A 17,309-nucleotide genomic window follows, 5' to 3' on the forward strand; every position below is an offset into this window, starting at 1 on the left:
GGGAGGGGCGTGGAGTGGGAGGGGCAGGGGGAGGGGCAGGGGGAGGGGCAGACGGGCGAGGGGTGCGGCTCGCGGAAGGAGGAAGCGCGAGCGGCGGTTGGTTGGTAGCCCGGCCGGCCGCGAGGACGGTGGGCGGTGACGTGGCCTGGCGGGGCGGCTGTTGCTAACGGGCGTAGAGATTATGAGCCGCGGATGTCGCACATGGCCCCAAACAACATGGCGGGCACGACCGTGGACTCCCTGTACTCGGTGAGTGTTCCGTCGCCAGTGCGTTGATGCGTGATGGGCGCCGTGTCTGTGCCTTGAGCCGGCGTCGCTGATGCAAATCCCGGGCCCGACATTACCCGGACACGGAGGCCACTGAGTGGGAGGCCAGTGGTGACAGATCGGTTACCCTCCAAAGAGTGACGGGTCTGCCTGCGGATATACAGAGAGAAAGTGACAAGACGAAATGCATTTGTAGCCGCCAAGAGCAAACAACCTCAAGAAAACCAGTGCCATCTATCCCAAGAAACAAGAGAATAGATTTGGGAATTACCTACAGTCTTCATTAAGAATAGATCATGAAGCATTGTTGGATTGTGAACCAGCAAATCTGGTGTCAGTAGATATAAATCTAACTTTCTGTAGCTATAACCTAGATAGCTAAGGGTCAGTGGTCATACTCTCCTTCGAATTTAAGCATTATAGGTCGAAGTCTCTGGACCCAAATGTAAGAATCCAGTTGATTACATAGAAAAACATAGAAACATAGAAAATAGGTGCAGGAGTAGGCCATTCGGCCCTTCGAGCCTGCACCGCCATTCAATATGATCATGGCTGATCATCCAAATCAGTATCCTGTACCTGCCTTCTCTCCATACCCCCTGATCCCTTTAGCCACAAGGGCCACATCTAATTCCCTCTTAAATATAGCCAATGAACTGGCCTCAACTACCTTCTGTGGCAGAGAATTCCACAGATTCACCACTCTGTGTGAAAAATGTTTTCCTCATCTCGGTCCTAAAAGATTTCCCCCTTATCCTTAAACTGTGACCCCCTTGTTCTGGACTTCCCCAACATCGGGAACAATCTTCCTGCATCTAGCCTGTCCAACCCCTTAAGAATTTTGTAAGTTTCTATAAGATCCCCCCTCAATCTTCTACGAAAGAAACGATTCACTTGACGTGCTTAGCTCTGTGCGATATATTAAACTATGGCACCCTTGCATGTTCTTCAAAGGTCCATGATTGTTACTTCATTTATCATTCCACCAATAGTAATGAAAAAGGTTATCTGCCAATTATCACACTGCTGTCTGCATAAGTTTGCTCTGTGTAAAATGACAGGTGAATGGCTGAAGAAGGGTCTCGACCCGAAACGTCACCAAATCCTTCTCTCTGGAGATGCTGTCTGTCCTACTGAATTACTCCAGCATTTTGCATCTATCTTCGGTTTAAACCAGCATCTGCAGTTTCTTTCTGCACAAAACGACAGTTGTGTTGTATATTGGAATAGTGACAATGTTTCAAGCATGATTTGGTGAGGAAGTAGTTGGAGATATCTTGTGGCCATGAAGGGCAATCTATATGTAATACCTATATCTATATGTAATATGCAAAGAACAGTCTCTCAAGAGATTGGCAAAAAATTCAGATTTGGTATTAAAAAAAAAACTAATGGCATTCTTAGTTGTAATCTTGAATTCTGGCATGTCGTCGAGTTTACTGTTATATGCAGAAGTACAGTGAGAAAAGCACAGGCATATAGAACAAACAACACAAAAACATAAACTGTATATAAATTCATGTACATTCTACAAGACAGTGAAAATAAAAAGGCTGAACAAAACAATCATGAAAAACACAATTAGAAAACAAGTCGGTGGTAGTGCAAGAAATGTTTTATTTTGTTTTTTTGTTGTCAGGTTGTGTAGGTCAGTTCAAGAACTTGTAGGAAAGATGGTTGTAGGAACATTGCTGTTCCTGACCCTGGTGGTATGGGACCAGGTTTCTCAATGTTCTGCCTGATGGCTGCAGTGAAAAGTCAACATGACCCGGCTGGTGGGGATCCTAGATAGATGCTACCTTCTTTAGTCAGCGTGTCATGGAGACGCTTTAGATGGCGGGGTGGGGGCTGGCCTGTGATGGACTGGGCTGAGTCCACCACTCTGCAAACTTTTGCAATCCTATGCATTGGAATTGCCATAATGGACCCAGTCAGGATGCTTTCTACAGAAATTCCTTAGCGTATTTGATGACACTCTGAATCTCTAAACTTCTAAGAAAGTAATGTTGTTGACGTGGCATCTTTGTGATATGTCGGTGCTAGGCCTAAGACACGTCATTTGTGATGGTAACGTCCAGGAATTTGAAGTTATTTGTCTCCACTGCTGACCCACCAATCGGAACTGGCATGTAGTCGACTGACTTCCCCTTTCCGAAGTCCACATTTGGTTCCTTGCTTTTATTGATGCTGAGTGAGAGGTTGTAGTTGTGGCACCAGGTGTTCTGTCTCTTTCCTGTATGCTTTATCTTCACCATCCATAATTCAGCTAACAAAAGTGGCATTGTCGGCAAATTAGCAGACGTCATTGGATCTGTGCGTAGTCACAGTCATGGGTGTAAAGAGAGTAGAGCAGGGAGCTGAGCATGCAGTCTTGAGGCAAATTGAAGCAGACCAAGGTCATTTCTGAGGCAGGAGTTGATTTGCACCATAGCCAATTTCTCAAAGAACATAATTACAGTGGATGGAAGTGCTACCAGATGATAGTCATTAAGACTGAGCATCATGCACATCTTGGGTACTGGTACAATAGATGCCCTTTTAAAGCAGATGGAAACCTCAGACTGAGAAGCAAGAGGTTGAAGATGGCCTTGAATACTCTAAAGCCTCAAAATGCAGTGGATAGATTCACCTCAACCTTTCAAACTTGGATAAATACTTAAAAATTACAAAAAAAGAATTGCTGGACTGGGGGGAATGAATGGAGAATGGGATAACTGGTAACAAAGAATTTGCATCCACTAAGAGTTGCTCAATGTCCTCCTGTCCTGTAATAATTCTGATTCAGAATTTTATTGAATTTGTATGCTGGGGGCATTGATCTGCTGGGTTGATAAAAGTGAAGGAATTCTTACCTTGCGAAAACTTCAGCAGATTTTTATTTAATTGCTCCTTGTAAATGACTGTTCAATTCCAAACCCAGCTTTCCCAATAAGTGTTTTGAATTTAAGCTCCGTTAAAATATACTCCCAGAAAATCAGATTATTATTTTGTGTCATCACACAACTGTTTGCCAAAAACGAGCAAATTTTAGTGCCACGTCGTTGGCCTCTGCAAGGTCCTTTACAGTGCATGTGTCATGCAGCATGTCGCAGCTCAGGAGATGTTCCATAGTCTGGAGGCCCTGTACGCACTCGCAGTCTGCCGTATCTTCAGCATATCCCCACTTCAGCATGTTCAGCATTTGTTCCTTCCCATGCCTGTCCGTAGTCTGTTGAGACTGCACCAGGTTATCAACGGTTGATCAAAACCTGGTGGGAGTTTCTCGGAGGGATCGATTGCCATGTGAATGTCTTCCGGAGATTTCTCTAGTCTCTCTTCCCAGAGTTTGAGCCTTCTGGACGTTGCACTGCAGTCCAGGGTATGGACAGAAGAGATGAAATTTCTGTGTGATTTCAAATGCTGAGGTAGCAAAGGATGGTCATGTAGGGGGTGTCTTTCATCCTCTGATTGTCTGAGGCATTCTTTTTGACTAGCTACAGCTCTGATTTCGGGGGGTGCAATGACAGAGAGTAGGTAGATGATGTCAGTCTTGGTAGGTTTCATGCATCCACAGCTTGTGTTTAGCACAGGATCAATCTTCCTTACATGAGCTGAGCCCTCCCATACTGCACAGGCATACTCAGCTGCGGAGAAGCAGAGAGCCAGAGCTGTTGATCGAATGGTTGTAGAATTTGCTCCCCATTTTGAGGTACTCAGCTTACTAAGAAGAGCATTTCTGGAACTGACTTTTCCTTTAAGCTTGGTGATATGTGCTTTGTAGGTCAGATCGATCAAGTCACACCGAGATAGACTGGATTGTCACAGTGCTCCAATCTGACCATTCCATGTGATCCTAAACCTTCGATTTGCATACTTATTCTTCACGGGGAAGGCACAGACTTGGGTTTTAGATGGATTGGCTCGCAGGTGATTATCTTTGTAGTACGAGGACAGGTTGACTAAAGCCTCACATAGAGTAGCTTGTGCCTCGAGGAAGTCAGCACTTTGGGTTGTAATACATAGGTCATCTGCATAAATGAAACTCCTGGTGTTGGGATGGATAGGCTGGTCGTTAACATAGATATTAAACAAGGTGGGTGCCAGTACACTTCCTTGAATTTTTCTGCCTGAGCTAGCGACTTTTCTTTCCAGACAGCTCGACAAAGAAGCGTCTGTTTTCGACCAGAGTTAGCACCCAGTCTGTGTCTTTTGTGAGAAAGACATCCAATAAAGCTATGGAAAGGCCTAATGAACCACCGTGGCCTAAAAATCCATCAGGCGAGAATGAAGTGCTCGGAGAAGGAGAAAGAGGTGCTGGGCACAGGCCTTGAACCTGATGAGACACAGGAGGAGCCCGGCCAGGACTCACCCCACAGAGCCCAGTCCCTCCATGCACTAGAGTCTCCCAACCCCTGCAGAGTAGTTATTAAGATGGCTGATCCGAGGGCAGTTGCTGCTGGGACGCAAGTCGGGGCCTGATCAACACCGGCTGGATCGCCTGGGCGAGGGTGTCTAGTGTTGTGAGACCCGAAACACCTGATGACCCCAGGTCACATCACTGAGAAGATGTATATTTTTCACCAGGTTGGTTAGATGCAAGTTGTGTGTCAGATCAAGTACTTTGTGTAACAGTCAGCGATGGTTTACTGTATCATAAGCGGCTGAGAGGTCTACCAAAACCGCGCCTGTGATAACACCTTCCTGAAAGCTATCCTCTATGTGTTGGGTGAGATTGTGAAGCTGACCAGTGCAGGACTTCCCAGGCCGGAATCCCGCCTGCTCCTTTATTAGCGATGGCTCTATCACTGGGCTGAGGCGAGTCAAGATGAGTTGCTCAAACAGCTTATAGGTGTGGCAAAGAAGTGATATTGCCCTGTAGCTCTTTGTTGCTGAAGAATCTTTGCCTGGCTTCAGCAATGCTATGACACTTTGGGATGTGACATCTTTGGGATGTGACATCTCTCCATGCAGGTGTTAAACATGGCCAGCAACCACTGTTTTGTAGTTGGTCCAAGGTACTTGATCTGTTCAGTTAAGATGTTATCCAGACCTGCAGCTTTACCTATTTTTTGCTGTGCATAAAGCAGCATCTAGGTCTTTCATTGTGCTGACACTAAATTGGATGATGAGAAACAGGACAATGACCATAAGGTATGTTTTTAAAGGAAAACAGACAAACAATAATTAGTTATGAAAGGGTTGTTTGATAGCTCAAAATGGCACTGCTAGGAAACCTATTGACAGCTTCAAGGTTTAAAGGATATTTTACAATATTTAATGACTGCTACGTACTGTGCAGCAACAAACTATAATGTATCTGTTGAAGACAGAGTGCAGATGCTGGAATCTGAAGCAAAAAAACAACTGGTCGAGCAGCATCTATGGAGGCAAAAGGTATATTACAACATTTCGAGTTGTGACCCTGCATGAGAGAGAAAAGGAAAGATTGCCAGTGTCTTGGCAATCTGAGGAAGGGGTGAAACAGGTTGGTCGGAGGGGGAGGAGGAGGACTCAAGCAACGCCGATCACCATTAAGGGCACTGAGGTGGAGGTGGTTGCTAATCACAGGTACCTTGGGGTGCAGCTTGACAGTGAGCTGAACTGGAAGTGTCATATGGAGGCGGTGTACAGGAGGGGACAAAGCCGACTGTATTTTTTAAGGAGGCTGAGGTCTTTTAATATCTGCCAACCCCTACTGTGCAGTGTCTACCATTCAGTGGTGGCCAGTGCTCTGTTCTTTGCTGTGGCCTGTTGGGGAGATGGCGCCCGTATAGCGGATAAAAACAGATTGGACAAACTAATCAGGAAGGCCGGCTCAGTGGTCGGGGCTGAGCAACGAACGGTCCAGCAGGTGGCAGAGGCCAGAACTCTAAATAAATTAGGTTCCATAATGACAAACCCCACTCACCCACTCCATGCCCTGAAGGTGATCAAGAGCAGCATCTTCAGCCAGAGGCTGATTGCACCAATGTGCAAAACGGAGAGATACAGGAAGTCCTGTTTACCAGCTGCTATAAGACTTTATAATGAGCATAAATAACTGCACTTTTTTAAATTAATTGTATTTTAACTTGTATTTTAACGTATTTTAACTTGTTATGTATGAAAGCGTGGTGTTATGTTTGTCTTGAAGCTGTCGTGGCACTGTAATTTCCTGAAAAGGATTATTAAAGGAATAATCTAATCTAATCTAATTGAACGAGATAAGGTGGGGTTGGGGGAATGATGGGCAGGTCAGAGATCGGGAGGGAGGGGCTGGGGAGGGGCAGAAATGTGAACAAAGTGAGAAAAGATATAGAGTGCCCTCCATAATGTTTGGGACAAAGACCCATCTTTTATTAATTTGCCTCTGTAATCCACAATTTGAGATTTGCAATAGCAAAAATCGCATGTGGTTAAAGTGCACATTGTTAGATTTTAATAAAGGCCATTTTTATACATTTTGGTTTCACCATGTAGAAATTACAGCAGTGTTTATTCGTAGTCTCCCCATTTCAGGGCACCATAATGTTTGGGACACAGCAATGTCATGTAAATGAAAGTAGTCATGTTTAGTATTTTGTTGCATATCCTTTGCATGCAATGACTGCTTGAAGTCTGCGATTCATGGACATCACCAATCTTCTCTGTTGTCTTCTCTGGTGATGCTCTGCCAGGCCTGTATTGCAGCCATCTTTAGCTTATGCTTGTTTTGGGGGCAGTTTACTCTTCAGCATATAAAAGGCATGCTCAATTGAGTTCAGATCGAGTGATTGACTTGGCCACTCAAGAAGTGACCATTTTTTAGCTTTGAAAAACTCCTTTGTTGCTTTAGCAGTATGTTTGGAATCATTGTCTTGCTGTAGAATAAACCCCCGGCCAATGGGATTTGAGGCATTTGTTTGAACTTGAGCAGATAGGATGTGTCTATACACTTCAGAATTCATTATGCTACTACCATCTTCAGGAGTCAGGTGTGTATTTGTCAATGACCACTGTCCGCAGAAGATTCATGAACAGAAATACAGAGGCTACACTGCAAGATGCAAACCACTGGTTAACTGCAAAAATAAAATGGTCAATAAAATAAAATAGTATCATCAATGAATATAAGTGAGCCAGTACATTCAGCAGCCATACATGCCCAGGCCATAACACCCCCACCACCGTGTTTCACAAATGAAGTGGTATGCTTTGGATCTTGGGCAGTTCCTTCTCTCCTCCATACTTTACTCTTGCCATTATTCTGATATAAATTAATCTTCGTCTCATCTGTCCACAGGACTGTGAATGCTCTTTTAAGTACTTCTTGGCAAACTGTAACCTGACCATTTTATTTTTGCAGCTAACCAGTGGTTTGCATCTTGCAGTGTAGCCTCTGTATTTCTGTTCATGAATCTTCTGCGGACAGTGGTCATTGACAAATCCACACCTGACTCCTGAAGAGTGTTTCTGATCTGTTGGACAGGTGTTTAGGGATTTTTCTTTATTATAGAGAGAATTCTTCTGTCGTCAGCTGTGGAGGTCTTACTTGGCCTGCCAGTCCCTTTGCGATTAGTAAGCTCACTAGTGCTCTCTTTCTTCTTAATGATGTTCCAAACAGTTGATTTTGGTAAGCCTAATGGGCCTATCCCACTTAGGCATCTTTTTAGGCGACTGCAGAAGACTGTGTGGTCGCCACTTGTTCGCAGGTGGTTGCTGGGTAGTCGTCTTCATGGTCGAGAGGAGTTCCCGCATTCTGGGAACTAGTCACGGCCTCATTATGGTCGCCGCACATTTTTCAACATTTCAACAAATTAGCGGCGACCAGAATGAAGCCGCCATGGAGAGTAGCGAGAATTCTCGTGCCGTAGGTGGGTCGCCAGGAGATCCTAATGGGTTGCCAGGAGGTCGAAGATTCTCGTAGGTTGTATCCGGTGCTGACCGGTGAATTTCATTGGCTTATTGGGAAAAGAAAACGTAAGCAGTAGTTTTCAGAACCAAGGATAACCGACCGGTAATGTTAATGTCCACCGAGCTTCACAGCCATGTATCTCTGGCCTCTTAAAAGTTGTCTCCACTTCTTCTCCCCCCCTTATCCCCCTTCCCCCCCCCCCCCTCCCCCCTCTTTTAAAGGACTTACATCACCCTTCCCATACACTGTGCTTTCACTGTCTTAATTACAGCGCCAACCTTCCTGTTCATCATGGTGTGCGTCTGTATCACATTGGCTTTGCATCATGTGAATTTCACTCAGACAGCACATGCCCCGCTTGCCCTGTCCCCCGCCTGCATAACGGGCTGGTGAAGGAAGCGATGTGTGTGTGTTCCACTCTGACAGTCGCCGGTTTTTCGAGCGACTGCCGGTGACTTGACAGTCGCCTGAAAAATCACCTAAGTGGGACAGGCCATAAGGTTTGGCTGATGTCTCTAACAGTTTTATTCTTGTTTCTCAGTCTCAAAATAGCTTCTTTGACTTTCAATGGCATAACTTTGGTCCTCATGTTGATAAACAGCAATAAAAGTTTCCAGACTGGAGGAAAGACTAGGTGCTGAGAGCTCGCTTAAACCTGCATCAAGGAGGCAATTAAACACACCTGAGCAATACAAATGCCTATGAAGCCATGTGTCCAAAACATTAAGGTGGCCTAAAATAGGGGGACTATGTATAAACACAGCTGTAATTTCTACATGGTGAAACCAAAATGTATAAAAATGGCCTTTAATAAAATCTGACAATGTGCACTTTAACCACATGTGATTTTTTTTCTATTACAAATCTCAAATTGTGGAGTACAGAGGCAAATAAATAAATGATGGGTCTTTGTCCCAAACATTATGGAGGGTTCTGTAGGTGGACAGGTGTGTGTGGAGAACACTGGAGATGAGCAGAAAGCTTAAATGGGAGAGTGTATAGAGTAGTGGAAGGAGAAGGGCACCAGGAAGAGCTGACGGAAATGGTTAAGGATGATATGTTTAATACAAAGTCTAGCAGATTAAAGGCGAGGACCAAGGGAGTTGTATCGCTGTTCTGTCTGGGAGAAGGGGTATGAGAGCAAATGTGCAGGAAATGGAATGGAATGTGAAGTGATATTATCAAAACATAACATGTCCTTAGGAACGATAACGGATTAGATGTTTATGTTCAAGATTCTCCCATCGAAACGAGATGTAGTTAGAAATATGGAGTGATTATTTAAAATTGAGGTGCATAAGAACTTCTTGCCAAGGGTGACAAATCTTGGAATTCTCTATCCTGGAAGGTTATGGAGGCTTGATCATTGCTGGTGTTAAAGAGGAAGTAGGTAATCTTGTTTCAGAGATAAAGGAATTGAGCGTTCTGAAGAAGTGGCATAAAGGAGGAGTTGAAGCCATGATCAAATTCATTGTCAGGGCAGTTTGGGAGGCCGAATAGCCTATCACTATTTCCTTGTGTTCTTATAATGCAGTTGTTGAATGGAGATATGTTTCTGTGGACAAATACATTTTGAAAAAGATAACCTGCAGTCCCTCTCAATTGACATAGTCAAAGGCTTTGAGATTAATCATGTATTGTCTTTCCACTGACTGGTTAGCACGCAACAAAAGCTTTTCACTGTACCTCGGTACACGTGACAATAAACTAAACTAAACTAAAGAAGAGCTGGAATTATTGTTGATGTTATTTACTGCATTTCTCTTCGGGTGACACAGTTAAGAATGTGTTCAATGTGTCTCAAATGGGAAAACTCTTTGACTATCATCGACCAGATAGTCCATTTATACCTTTGTAACATCATCAAGTTCTGACCAGCTTTTTAAAAATCTATTGTAGTGATGTTTATCTGTGTGACTGACATTTATGGTCTAGAACTTTTTAACATACTCCTCGTTAGTGTATCTGCTTCACTCCCCGTAAAGTTGAAATTGTGGAAAACTGTACTGCTAATATTATCTAATAACCATAAAATTGTAGATAGAGATATAGCACAGGAATGGTAGATAGAGATGTAGTACATTTGACTCAACAGAACTCTGCTGAATTCTTTGTTGAGATATTTGAAGTACATATAATGGGTTTGTAGTACTATTAATGTAAGCTTTGTTTTTCCTTGTCATTAGCAAGATGTCAACAATATTAAGAAGCTCACGAGTAGTTATCAGGAAAGATGAGGATATGCAGCAGTACCATCTGACATCATAGCCAGTATTTTAGTTGAACTCATGCAATTTGTTGAAAAACATAATGTCCATTGAGCATCAGCCCAGAATAGTTTAAGTGTACCTTGATGCTGGAGTACTGATGTATTTTTAACCCTTCATTTCCTGATGACCCTGCAGTGTAACTAGTGCAGAATACCTACTTTACAAGTGTATGATATCTCAGAACTTGAAGCAGTAACTGGATTTGTAAATGTATTTTACTCGAATTGTAATTTTCTGTTTTTGAATCACAGCAGAAGGATACAACATTGAATAAAAGAGAGAGATTTGAAGATTTGATGGAAGAGCGCAGGCAGAGTAGTGATCTCAGATATGCCATGCGATGTTACACTCCAGTGGTTTACAAAGATCTTGTGCCCCGTACACCCAGTGCTCTCAGGAGTGTTGTGTTGAAATCTGATCCAGTGCAATATGTCATCAAACAGGTACGTGTAGATGTTAGGATTTGGGTTGATTAAAGTTGTTGAAGTTTAAATGAAATTGCTGCAGCATATTGTATTGGTCTTCTAACATCTTAATCTTTTGATTACTTGGCTTTAGACCTAATACTTAAGCAGGAGTTCATATAAGTATGAACCCCACTCAGCGGTGGTAAGAAAAGTAATAATAATTACACAGAAATGAACAAATATAGAAATACACCATTCGATCCCTCATACAAGCTTCTTGGGAAGACATGCAAATGTGTTTATTGGCTTAGAAATATTTATTTGAAAACTGTCCAAAATAAAAACGCGCACTGTTTGATACTGAGATACTGGTCATTTCAGCATCGACTAGCATTTCAGTGACAAGCCAGTACTCTGCCTGGTATCATAATAATCAGAAGAGGAAAATGTTCATTCCACAGTTTGTAATATTAAATCAGGAACAGGAGCTTGCTAAAATAAATGTAAGAAAAATAACCATAACGAAGAAAATAGTAGCATTAAATTGGGACAAATCCCCATGACTGGATGATATCAGGTTTGAAATAAATTAACTGTGACTGGATGCTATCGGGTTTTAAAGAAAAATGCAGATGCCCTAACTATAATTTGTTAAAAGTTCTCTAATTTTCTGAACAAATTTATTAGACATGGATAAATGTGTATATGGCTCCACTTTATGGAAGGTGAAAGAGAAATTATACAATTGTGGACTAGTTTGTTTAGTCTTTTACAAAAGCATATAGTGAGGAAGGTTGTCAAATTAATCAGTGGAGTATGGATCAGATAATTCCCCGTGTAAATTTGATGTTGTTTTATGTTTTACCTTTAGTTAGCAAAAGAAACTGGTGAGTCTCCAGATATCATCAGTGATGAAGCATCCGATATTTTGGAAAAGATGGGCCACAGCCTTCGCTTAAGTATTGTTCGATTCTTTGCATTCACTCTGAGCAAAATCTTTAAAACGCTATTTCACAAAGTCCACGTGAATGAGGAGGGAATTCAAAAGGTTAGTTTCATCTTTTGTAATATTTGGCCTGCAGTAATTTTTTGCAGATATTTCGACTGAAAAAGTATTCTGCAGATATTTACTGCAGATGCTTGAAAAATCGAAGGTAGATAAAAATGCTGGAGGAACTCAGCGGGCGAAGCAGCATCTTTCGAGAGAAGAAGTAGGCGACATTTCGGGTTGAGACCCTTCAGACTCAAGAAGGGTCTGAAGAAGGGTCTCAACCCGAAAGGTCGCCTATATCTTCTCACCATAGATGGTGCCTCATCCACTAAGTTCCTCCAGCATTTTTGTCTACCTGCAGATATTTAACATTGTAAAGAAATGTGACAAACTTGGAATTGCCAGAGGAAATAAGCTTTTAATATATTTTAAAAAGCTCACATTTCTTTTTCGCGTCATTACCTTCCTGAAAAATATAACTGTGCTAGTTATACTTTCATGAGTGATAGCAGTCTTGCTCATGGTAAAGATAGACATAAAATGCTGGAGTAACTCAGCAGGACAGGCAGCATCTCGAGAGAAGTAATGGGTGACGTTTCAGGTCGAGACCCTTCTTCAGACTGACATCAGGGGGGAGGGAGATAGATAAGGAATTGTGAAAACAGGGCAATGGGAATGGAGATCAAGGAAAATAGAATAGATCATTGTTAGCTGGGACAATGCAAACAGAGCAACAAAGCAAACAGAGAAATTGTAGTTGGAGACAATAAAACTGGTCGGAGAACTGGCAAGGGGGAGGGATGGAAAGACCGGGAAAGCAAGGGTTACTTGAGGTTAGAGAAGTCAATGTTCATACCACTGGGGTGTAAGCTGCCTAAGCGAAATATGAAGTGCTGTTCTTCCAATTTGTGCTGGGCATCACTCTGACAATGGAGGAGGCCCAGGAGAGAAAGGTCTGTGTGGGAATGGGAGGGGGAGTTATAAAGTGTCCAGCAACCGGAAGATCAGGTAGGTTCAGGCAGACTAAGCAGAGGTGTTCAGCGAAACAATTGTCGAACCTGTGCTTGGTCTCACTGATATTTAGGAGTCCACACCTGGAACAGTGGAGACAGTAGATGGGGTTGGAGGAGGTGCAAGTGAACCTCTGCCTCATGATAAATTTGCTCATGGTAAAACTGCATAGTAAAGGATCCCTTCAGAGTGAGTGATCGTAATAGAATTCAATTTCAGGGAGAAACCTTGATCCGAAACTATTGTCCTAAAGGCAATAACAAGGGACAAGACAGACAAGACAGGATTGATTACAATAGATTCCAAAAAAAGATTAGAAGGTAAGACAGCACCCACTAGCCTAAGAAATTATCCTCCCTCTGCAATAATTATTTCACAATCTCAAAATACTGCTTCTTAAAAGTGTGCAAATTTTCCAATATTATGTTAAATCATGTTTCACATTTTTCTTTAAAATGTGTCTTGCATGTATTAACTGAGCTTTCTGTTGCTCTTTTTCAGCTCCAACAGGCCATACAAGAATATCCAGTAGTTGTGCTGCCAAGTCATCGCAGTTACATAGACTTCCTCATGTTGTCATACATAATGTACACTTATGACCTCTCCTTACCCGTTATTGCTGCAGGAATGGGCAAGTATCAATTTTAATATAGAAGCTGTACATAAAGTTAATTGGTATATAAATAGTGGAATAAAGGGCCAGTCCCACATGGGCGACCTAATTGGCGAGTTTAGAAGAGTTTGAAAAAATGACATGTTGAAGACCTCCTTCAATTATGTAGAAGACCCCCTTCGACTATGTTGAAGACCAGCTTCGATTAGCTATGACTAACTTCGGGAAAATTGGACACCAAATAGTGGAGAGTGAAGACGGCTTCCTTCGATCTCCTTCGACCTCCTTTCCACTATGATGAAGACTATCTACGACTACCTTCGACTACCCTCGATTACCTACGACTAACATGCCAACCTACTACGACTAAACCTACGAGTAAAAAAAGTATCGATTTTTTTCCAGGGCGACCCTTTTTTACTCGCGGGCATTTTTTAACACATTGAAAAAAACGCCGCGACCTAGCTGAGGCCTCGAGTACGCAGAGACTACTCTCGAGCATGAAGGGGAGTTACAGAGCCCTCCTACGACCTCGTGTCGACCATGCTGCGAGTATGAGTTGAGGGCAAACTCGCCAGAACTCGCGGATTAGGTCGCCCAAGTGGGACAGGCCCTTAAGACTCAGCTTTACAAATCTACGTTAGTTAAAAATGATCTTTACATGAACAGTTCTTCTCCTTTTTAGATTTTATGGGAATGAAAATAGTCGGCGAGATGCTACGGATGTCGGGCGCTTTTTTCATTCGCCGTTCATTTGGAGGAGATAAACTTTACTGGGCAGTTTTCTCTGAATATGTGAAAACAATTCTCCGGGTTAGTATTGTGTTTACTATCAATACACCAGAGAGGTATTGGTATTCTTTTATCAATATTGAATTTCTATTACTTTTATGGCTATGATTCTGCTGGAGCTATGCAGGGTTGTCAAGAGAGAAAGTGGATAATCCTTCTCAAAATTGTCTCATCAGAGGTGTGTTATCATTCTACAATCTTCCTCATGATGACATACGAGCCCCGAGCAACTGGTGCAGATGGGTCAAGCAAGGCTGTGTCATTGCACAGGCTCTCAATCTTCTATGTAAAGCCACATCAGTTGATTGTCCATTTCCTGAGATGGAGACTGTGAAGTCAAGAAAGGGGAGGGAGGTGTCGGAGATGGTCCAAGCAAAATTGAGTGCAAGATGGAAATTGATGGTGAAGTTGATGAAGTCCATGCATGGGTTATGCATGGGTGCAGGAGGTAGCACCGATGCAGTCGTCAATGTAACGGAGATAGAGTCCGGGGATGGGGCCAGTGTACGTCTGGAACAGGGATTGTCCATCGTACCCTACAATGAGGCAGGCATAGCTGGGGCCTATGCGGATGCCCATAGCTACGCCTAGGACTTGGAGGAAGTGGGAGGAGTCGAAGGAGAAGTTGTTAAGAGTGAGGACCTGCTCCGCTGGGCAGAGTAGTGTTAGTAGAGGGAAATTGGATGGTTAACAAGCCTGAGTTCCCAATCAGAGGAAATTTACTTATTCAGCATATCAAAAATCTTTGGAATTTAAAACATTAAATCTCTCTTCATAGGAAACAAGAGGGGCAACAGGCAGAAAATTGATTTTTGAGATATCTTGAGGCTTTTGATACCAATGGGGGAAGTGCCAAGCTGGTGATGCTGGTGGAGGGGTTTCTAGATGTGATGCGTGAGCTACTTAAGCAAGCTGCCAGGAAAAATATAGGCCAGTTTGAGAGGAATAGCAATAACTCGTATGATTAGTGGCCTGTTTGAAAGTGGCGTGAGAATTGTAAGTTGATTCCCTGTACACAGCTACTGGACCTTGCCAAAAATCACTTGATTAGAAGTACAGATAAAGTGCAGAAGTGCAGTTGGAGCATTTTGTACTTAACTAAGCATTGTACTGGGAAATAGATGAAAATTGGAAGATGGTAGAGATCTGTGCTTGGCTTTTCAAAGGCAAAGGAAAACAATTGTTAGGAGGTGGGTGATGCTCTAAAAGATAGAGAATTGTGGTCCAGAGCGTGGTGACATGAGTCAAAAAGAGTATGAGTGTGAGCAGTACAGCATGATTCTGACATTAAACAAGTTTTGGCTCATTTAAATTTCAGCATGTCAGGACATGCACTTGGACGAAGTGCAGTAATGTAATGTTTTGTTTTATAGGGACAGTGCATATTAATGAACATTTGCATGTAAATATGCGAGATTGTAGCCAATCAGTAGCTAATTTCCGTCTCTAGTCCCAGGCAAAGGTAGGTGAAGTGTCTTGCCCAAGGACACAACGACAGTACACACTCCAAGCAGGATTCGAACCGGCCACCTTCAGGTTGCCAGCCGAACACTTAGCCCCTTGTGCCATCTGTCAGTAAACCTGAGTTCCTGATTCCTTGCTTCCAGGTTATACCACTGATAGATAGCTTGTGAGTAATCTATAGAGGGATCAAGAATAGAATTTAAGAAATGCCAGAGGTAATGGCAAGGATAGTCCTTGTGCTTATTATCCACAAGACAGATGTATTTCCCCACTGAGAAATACCAGCATGAATAAAATAATTGGTTCATGCTACCTAATATATATTTGCTCTTTGGTTGTAAAAGAACATTTTGAAAAAAAAGAATTTGCATAAAAATGATTTGTTTGATTCCAACTGATCTGTGTTTTCATTTAACTCAAAGCTTCTGTATTAACTTAAAACGCATTTTTCAGAACGGTGATGCTCCTGTTGAATTTTTTCTGGAGGGGACTAGAAGTCGTACTGGAAAGTCACTGATGCCCAAATTGGGTGAGTACGAAAATTTGTTTTTGTGAACATTGAAATGTTTTAATCATGTAATTTTGAATTGTGCAGGTCTAAAATAAGGTTACTTTCATATTTATTTTATCACCCGCTCCACACTTGCCTACAAGAAGGGCCCAAAGGCTGCAAGAAGGCCTACTTGCAGCCTTTCATTATTATCTACAAGAGCTCTGTCCCGATGTATGCATGCCACACATCACATTCCAGGATTGTGGTGATCACTGTTCACATGACAATTGAGCTACAAACCAATCTGAAACCTAGAAGTAATCTATTGCAGAAGAAAAATATACACCAAATTAGCACAAAACTAGCGAGAGAATCTGAAAAATGGGATGGAAATTTTAAACGTTGGAGATGGATCATGCGAGGGAGTTCCTATTTTCTTCACATTTAGACATAGACATAGAAAATAGGTACAGGTGGAGGCCATTCTGCCCTTCGAGCCAGCACCGCCATTCATTGTGATCATGGCTGATCGTCCCCAATCAATAACCCATGCCTGCCTTCTCCCCATATCCCTCGATTCCACTAGCCCCTAGAGCTCTATCTAACTCTTAAATCCATCCAGTGATTTGGCCTCCACTGCCCTCTGTGGCAGGGAATTCCATAAATTCACAACTCTCTGGGTTAAAAAGTTTTTTCTCACCTCAGTCTTAAATGGCCTCCCCTTTATTCTAAAATTGTGGCCCAACATTTGACTCGCCCAACATTGGGAACATTTTTCCTGCATCTAGCTTGTCCAGTCCTTTTATAATTTCATATGTTTCTATAAGATAGCCCCTCATCCTTCTAAACTCCAGTGAATACAAGCCTAGTCTTGTAGTAGTTTAGTAGTAGGGAAATGTCTCAAATATTGTTAAGGCCAGATTTCATGTGAAATGTTTGAAAGCAGCCATGGTCTGGTAGAAATATGTATTGATAAGCCTATTAGGTTTTTGTAATCTGATTGTACTAATCCATAAATCAGTTTCTCAGTTTGTTGTTGGCAGAATTTGAAGTTGTAACTTTTGAACTAGAGGCACGGCTTTACTATATTATTCTAACAACTTTGTTTACTAACAGACTCTCTGTTGCAGTATAAATACTTGCAAAAGA

General features: G+C 42.5%; 1 protein-coding gene across 2 annotated transcripts in view; it reads left to right on the plus strand.

Moving 5' to 3' along the window:
- Nucleotides 1–28: 28 nt before the first annotated feature.
- The window catches only part of gnpat (glyceronephosphate O-acyltransferase), a 40,013-nt gene continuing 22,732 nt past the window's right edge, over nucleotides 29–17,309 (plus strand). The window contains exons 1-6 of one of the 2 annotated variants that reach the window (XM_033021821.1): nucleotides 29–249; nucleotides 10,641–10,832; nucleotides 11,668–11,844; nucleotides 13,300–13,429; nucleotides 14,097–14,224; nucleotides 16,121–16,196. In XM_033021821.1, the coding sequence (XP_032877712.1) occupies nucleotides 193–249; nucleotides 10,641–10,832; nucleotides 11,668–11,844; nucleotides 13,300–13,429; nucleotides 14,097–14,224; nucleotides 16,121–16,196 (760 nt within the window). In that variant the 5' untranslated portion in view covers nucleotides 29–192. The remainder of the gene's footprint in view (nucleotides 250–10,640; nucleotides 10,833–11,667; nucleotides 11,845–13,299; nucleotides 13,430–14,096; nucleotides 14,225–16,120; nucleotides 16,197–17,309) is intronic. The other variant, XM_033021819.1, reaches the window with a different exon arrangement.

This window comes from Amblyraja radiata, chromosome 5 (genome assembly GCF_010909765.2).
Source record: "Amblyraja radiata isolate CabotCenter1 chromosome 5, sAmbRad1.1.pri, whole genome shotgun sequence".
Lineage (NCBI taxonomy): Eukaryota > Metazoa > Chordata > Chondrichthyes > Rajiformes > Rajidae > Amblyraja > Amblyraja radiata.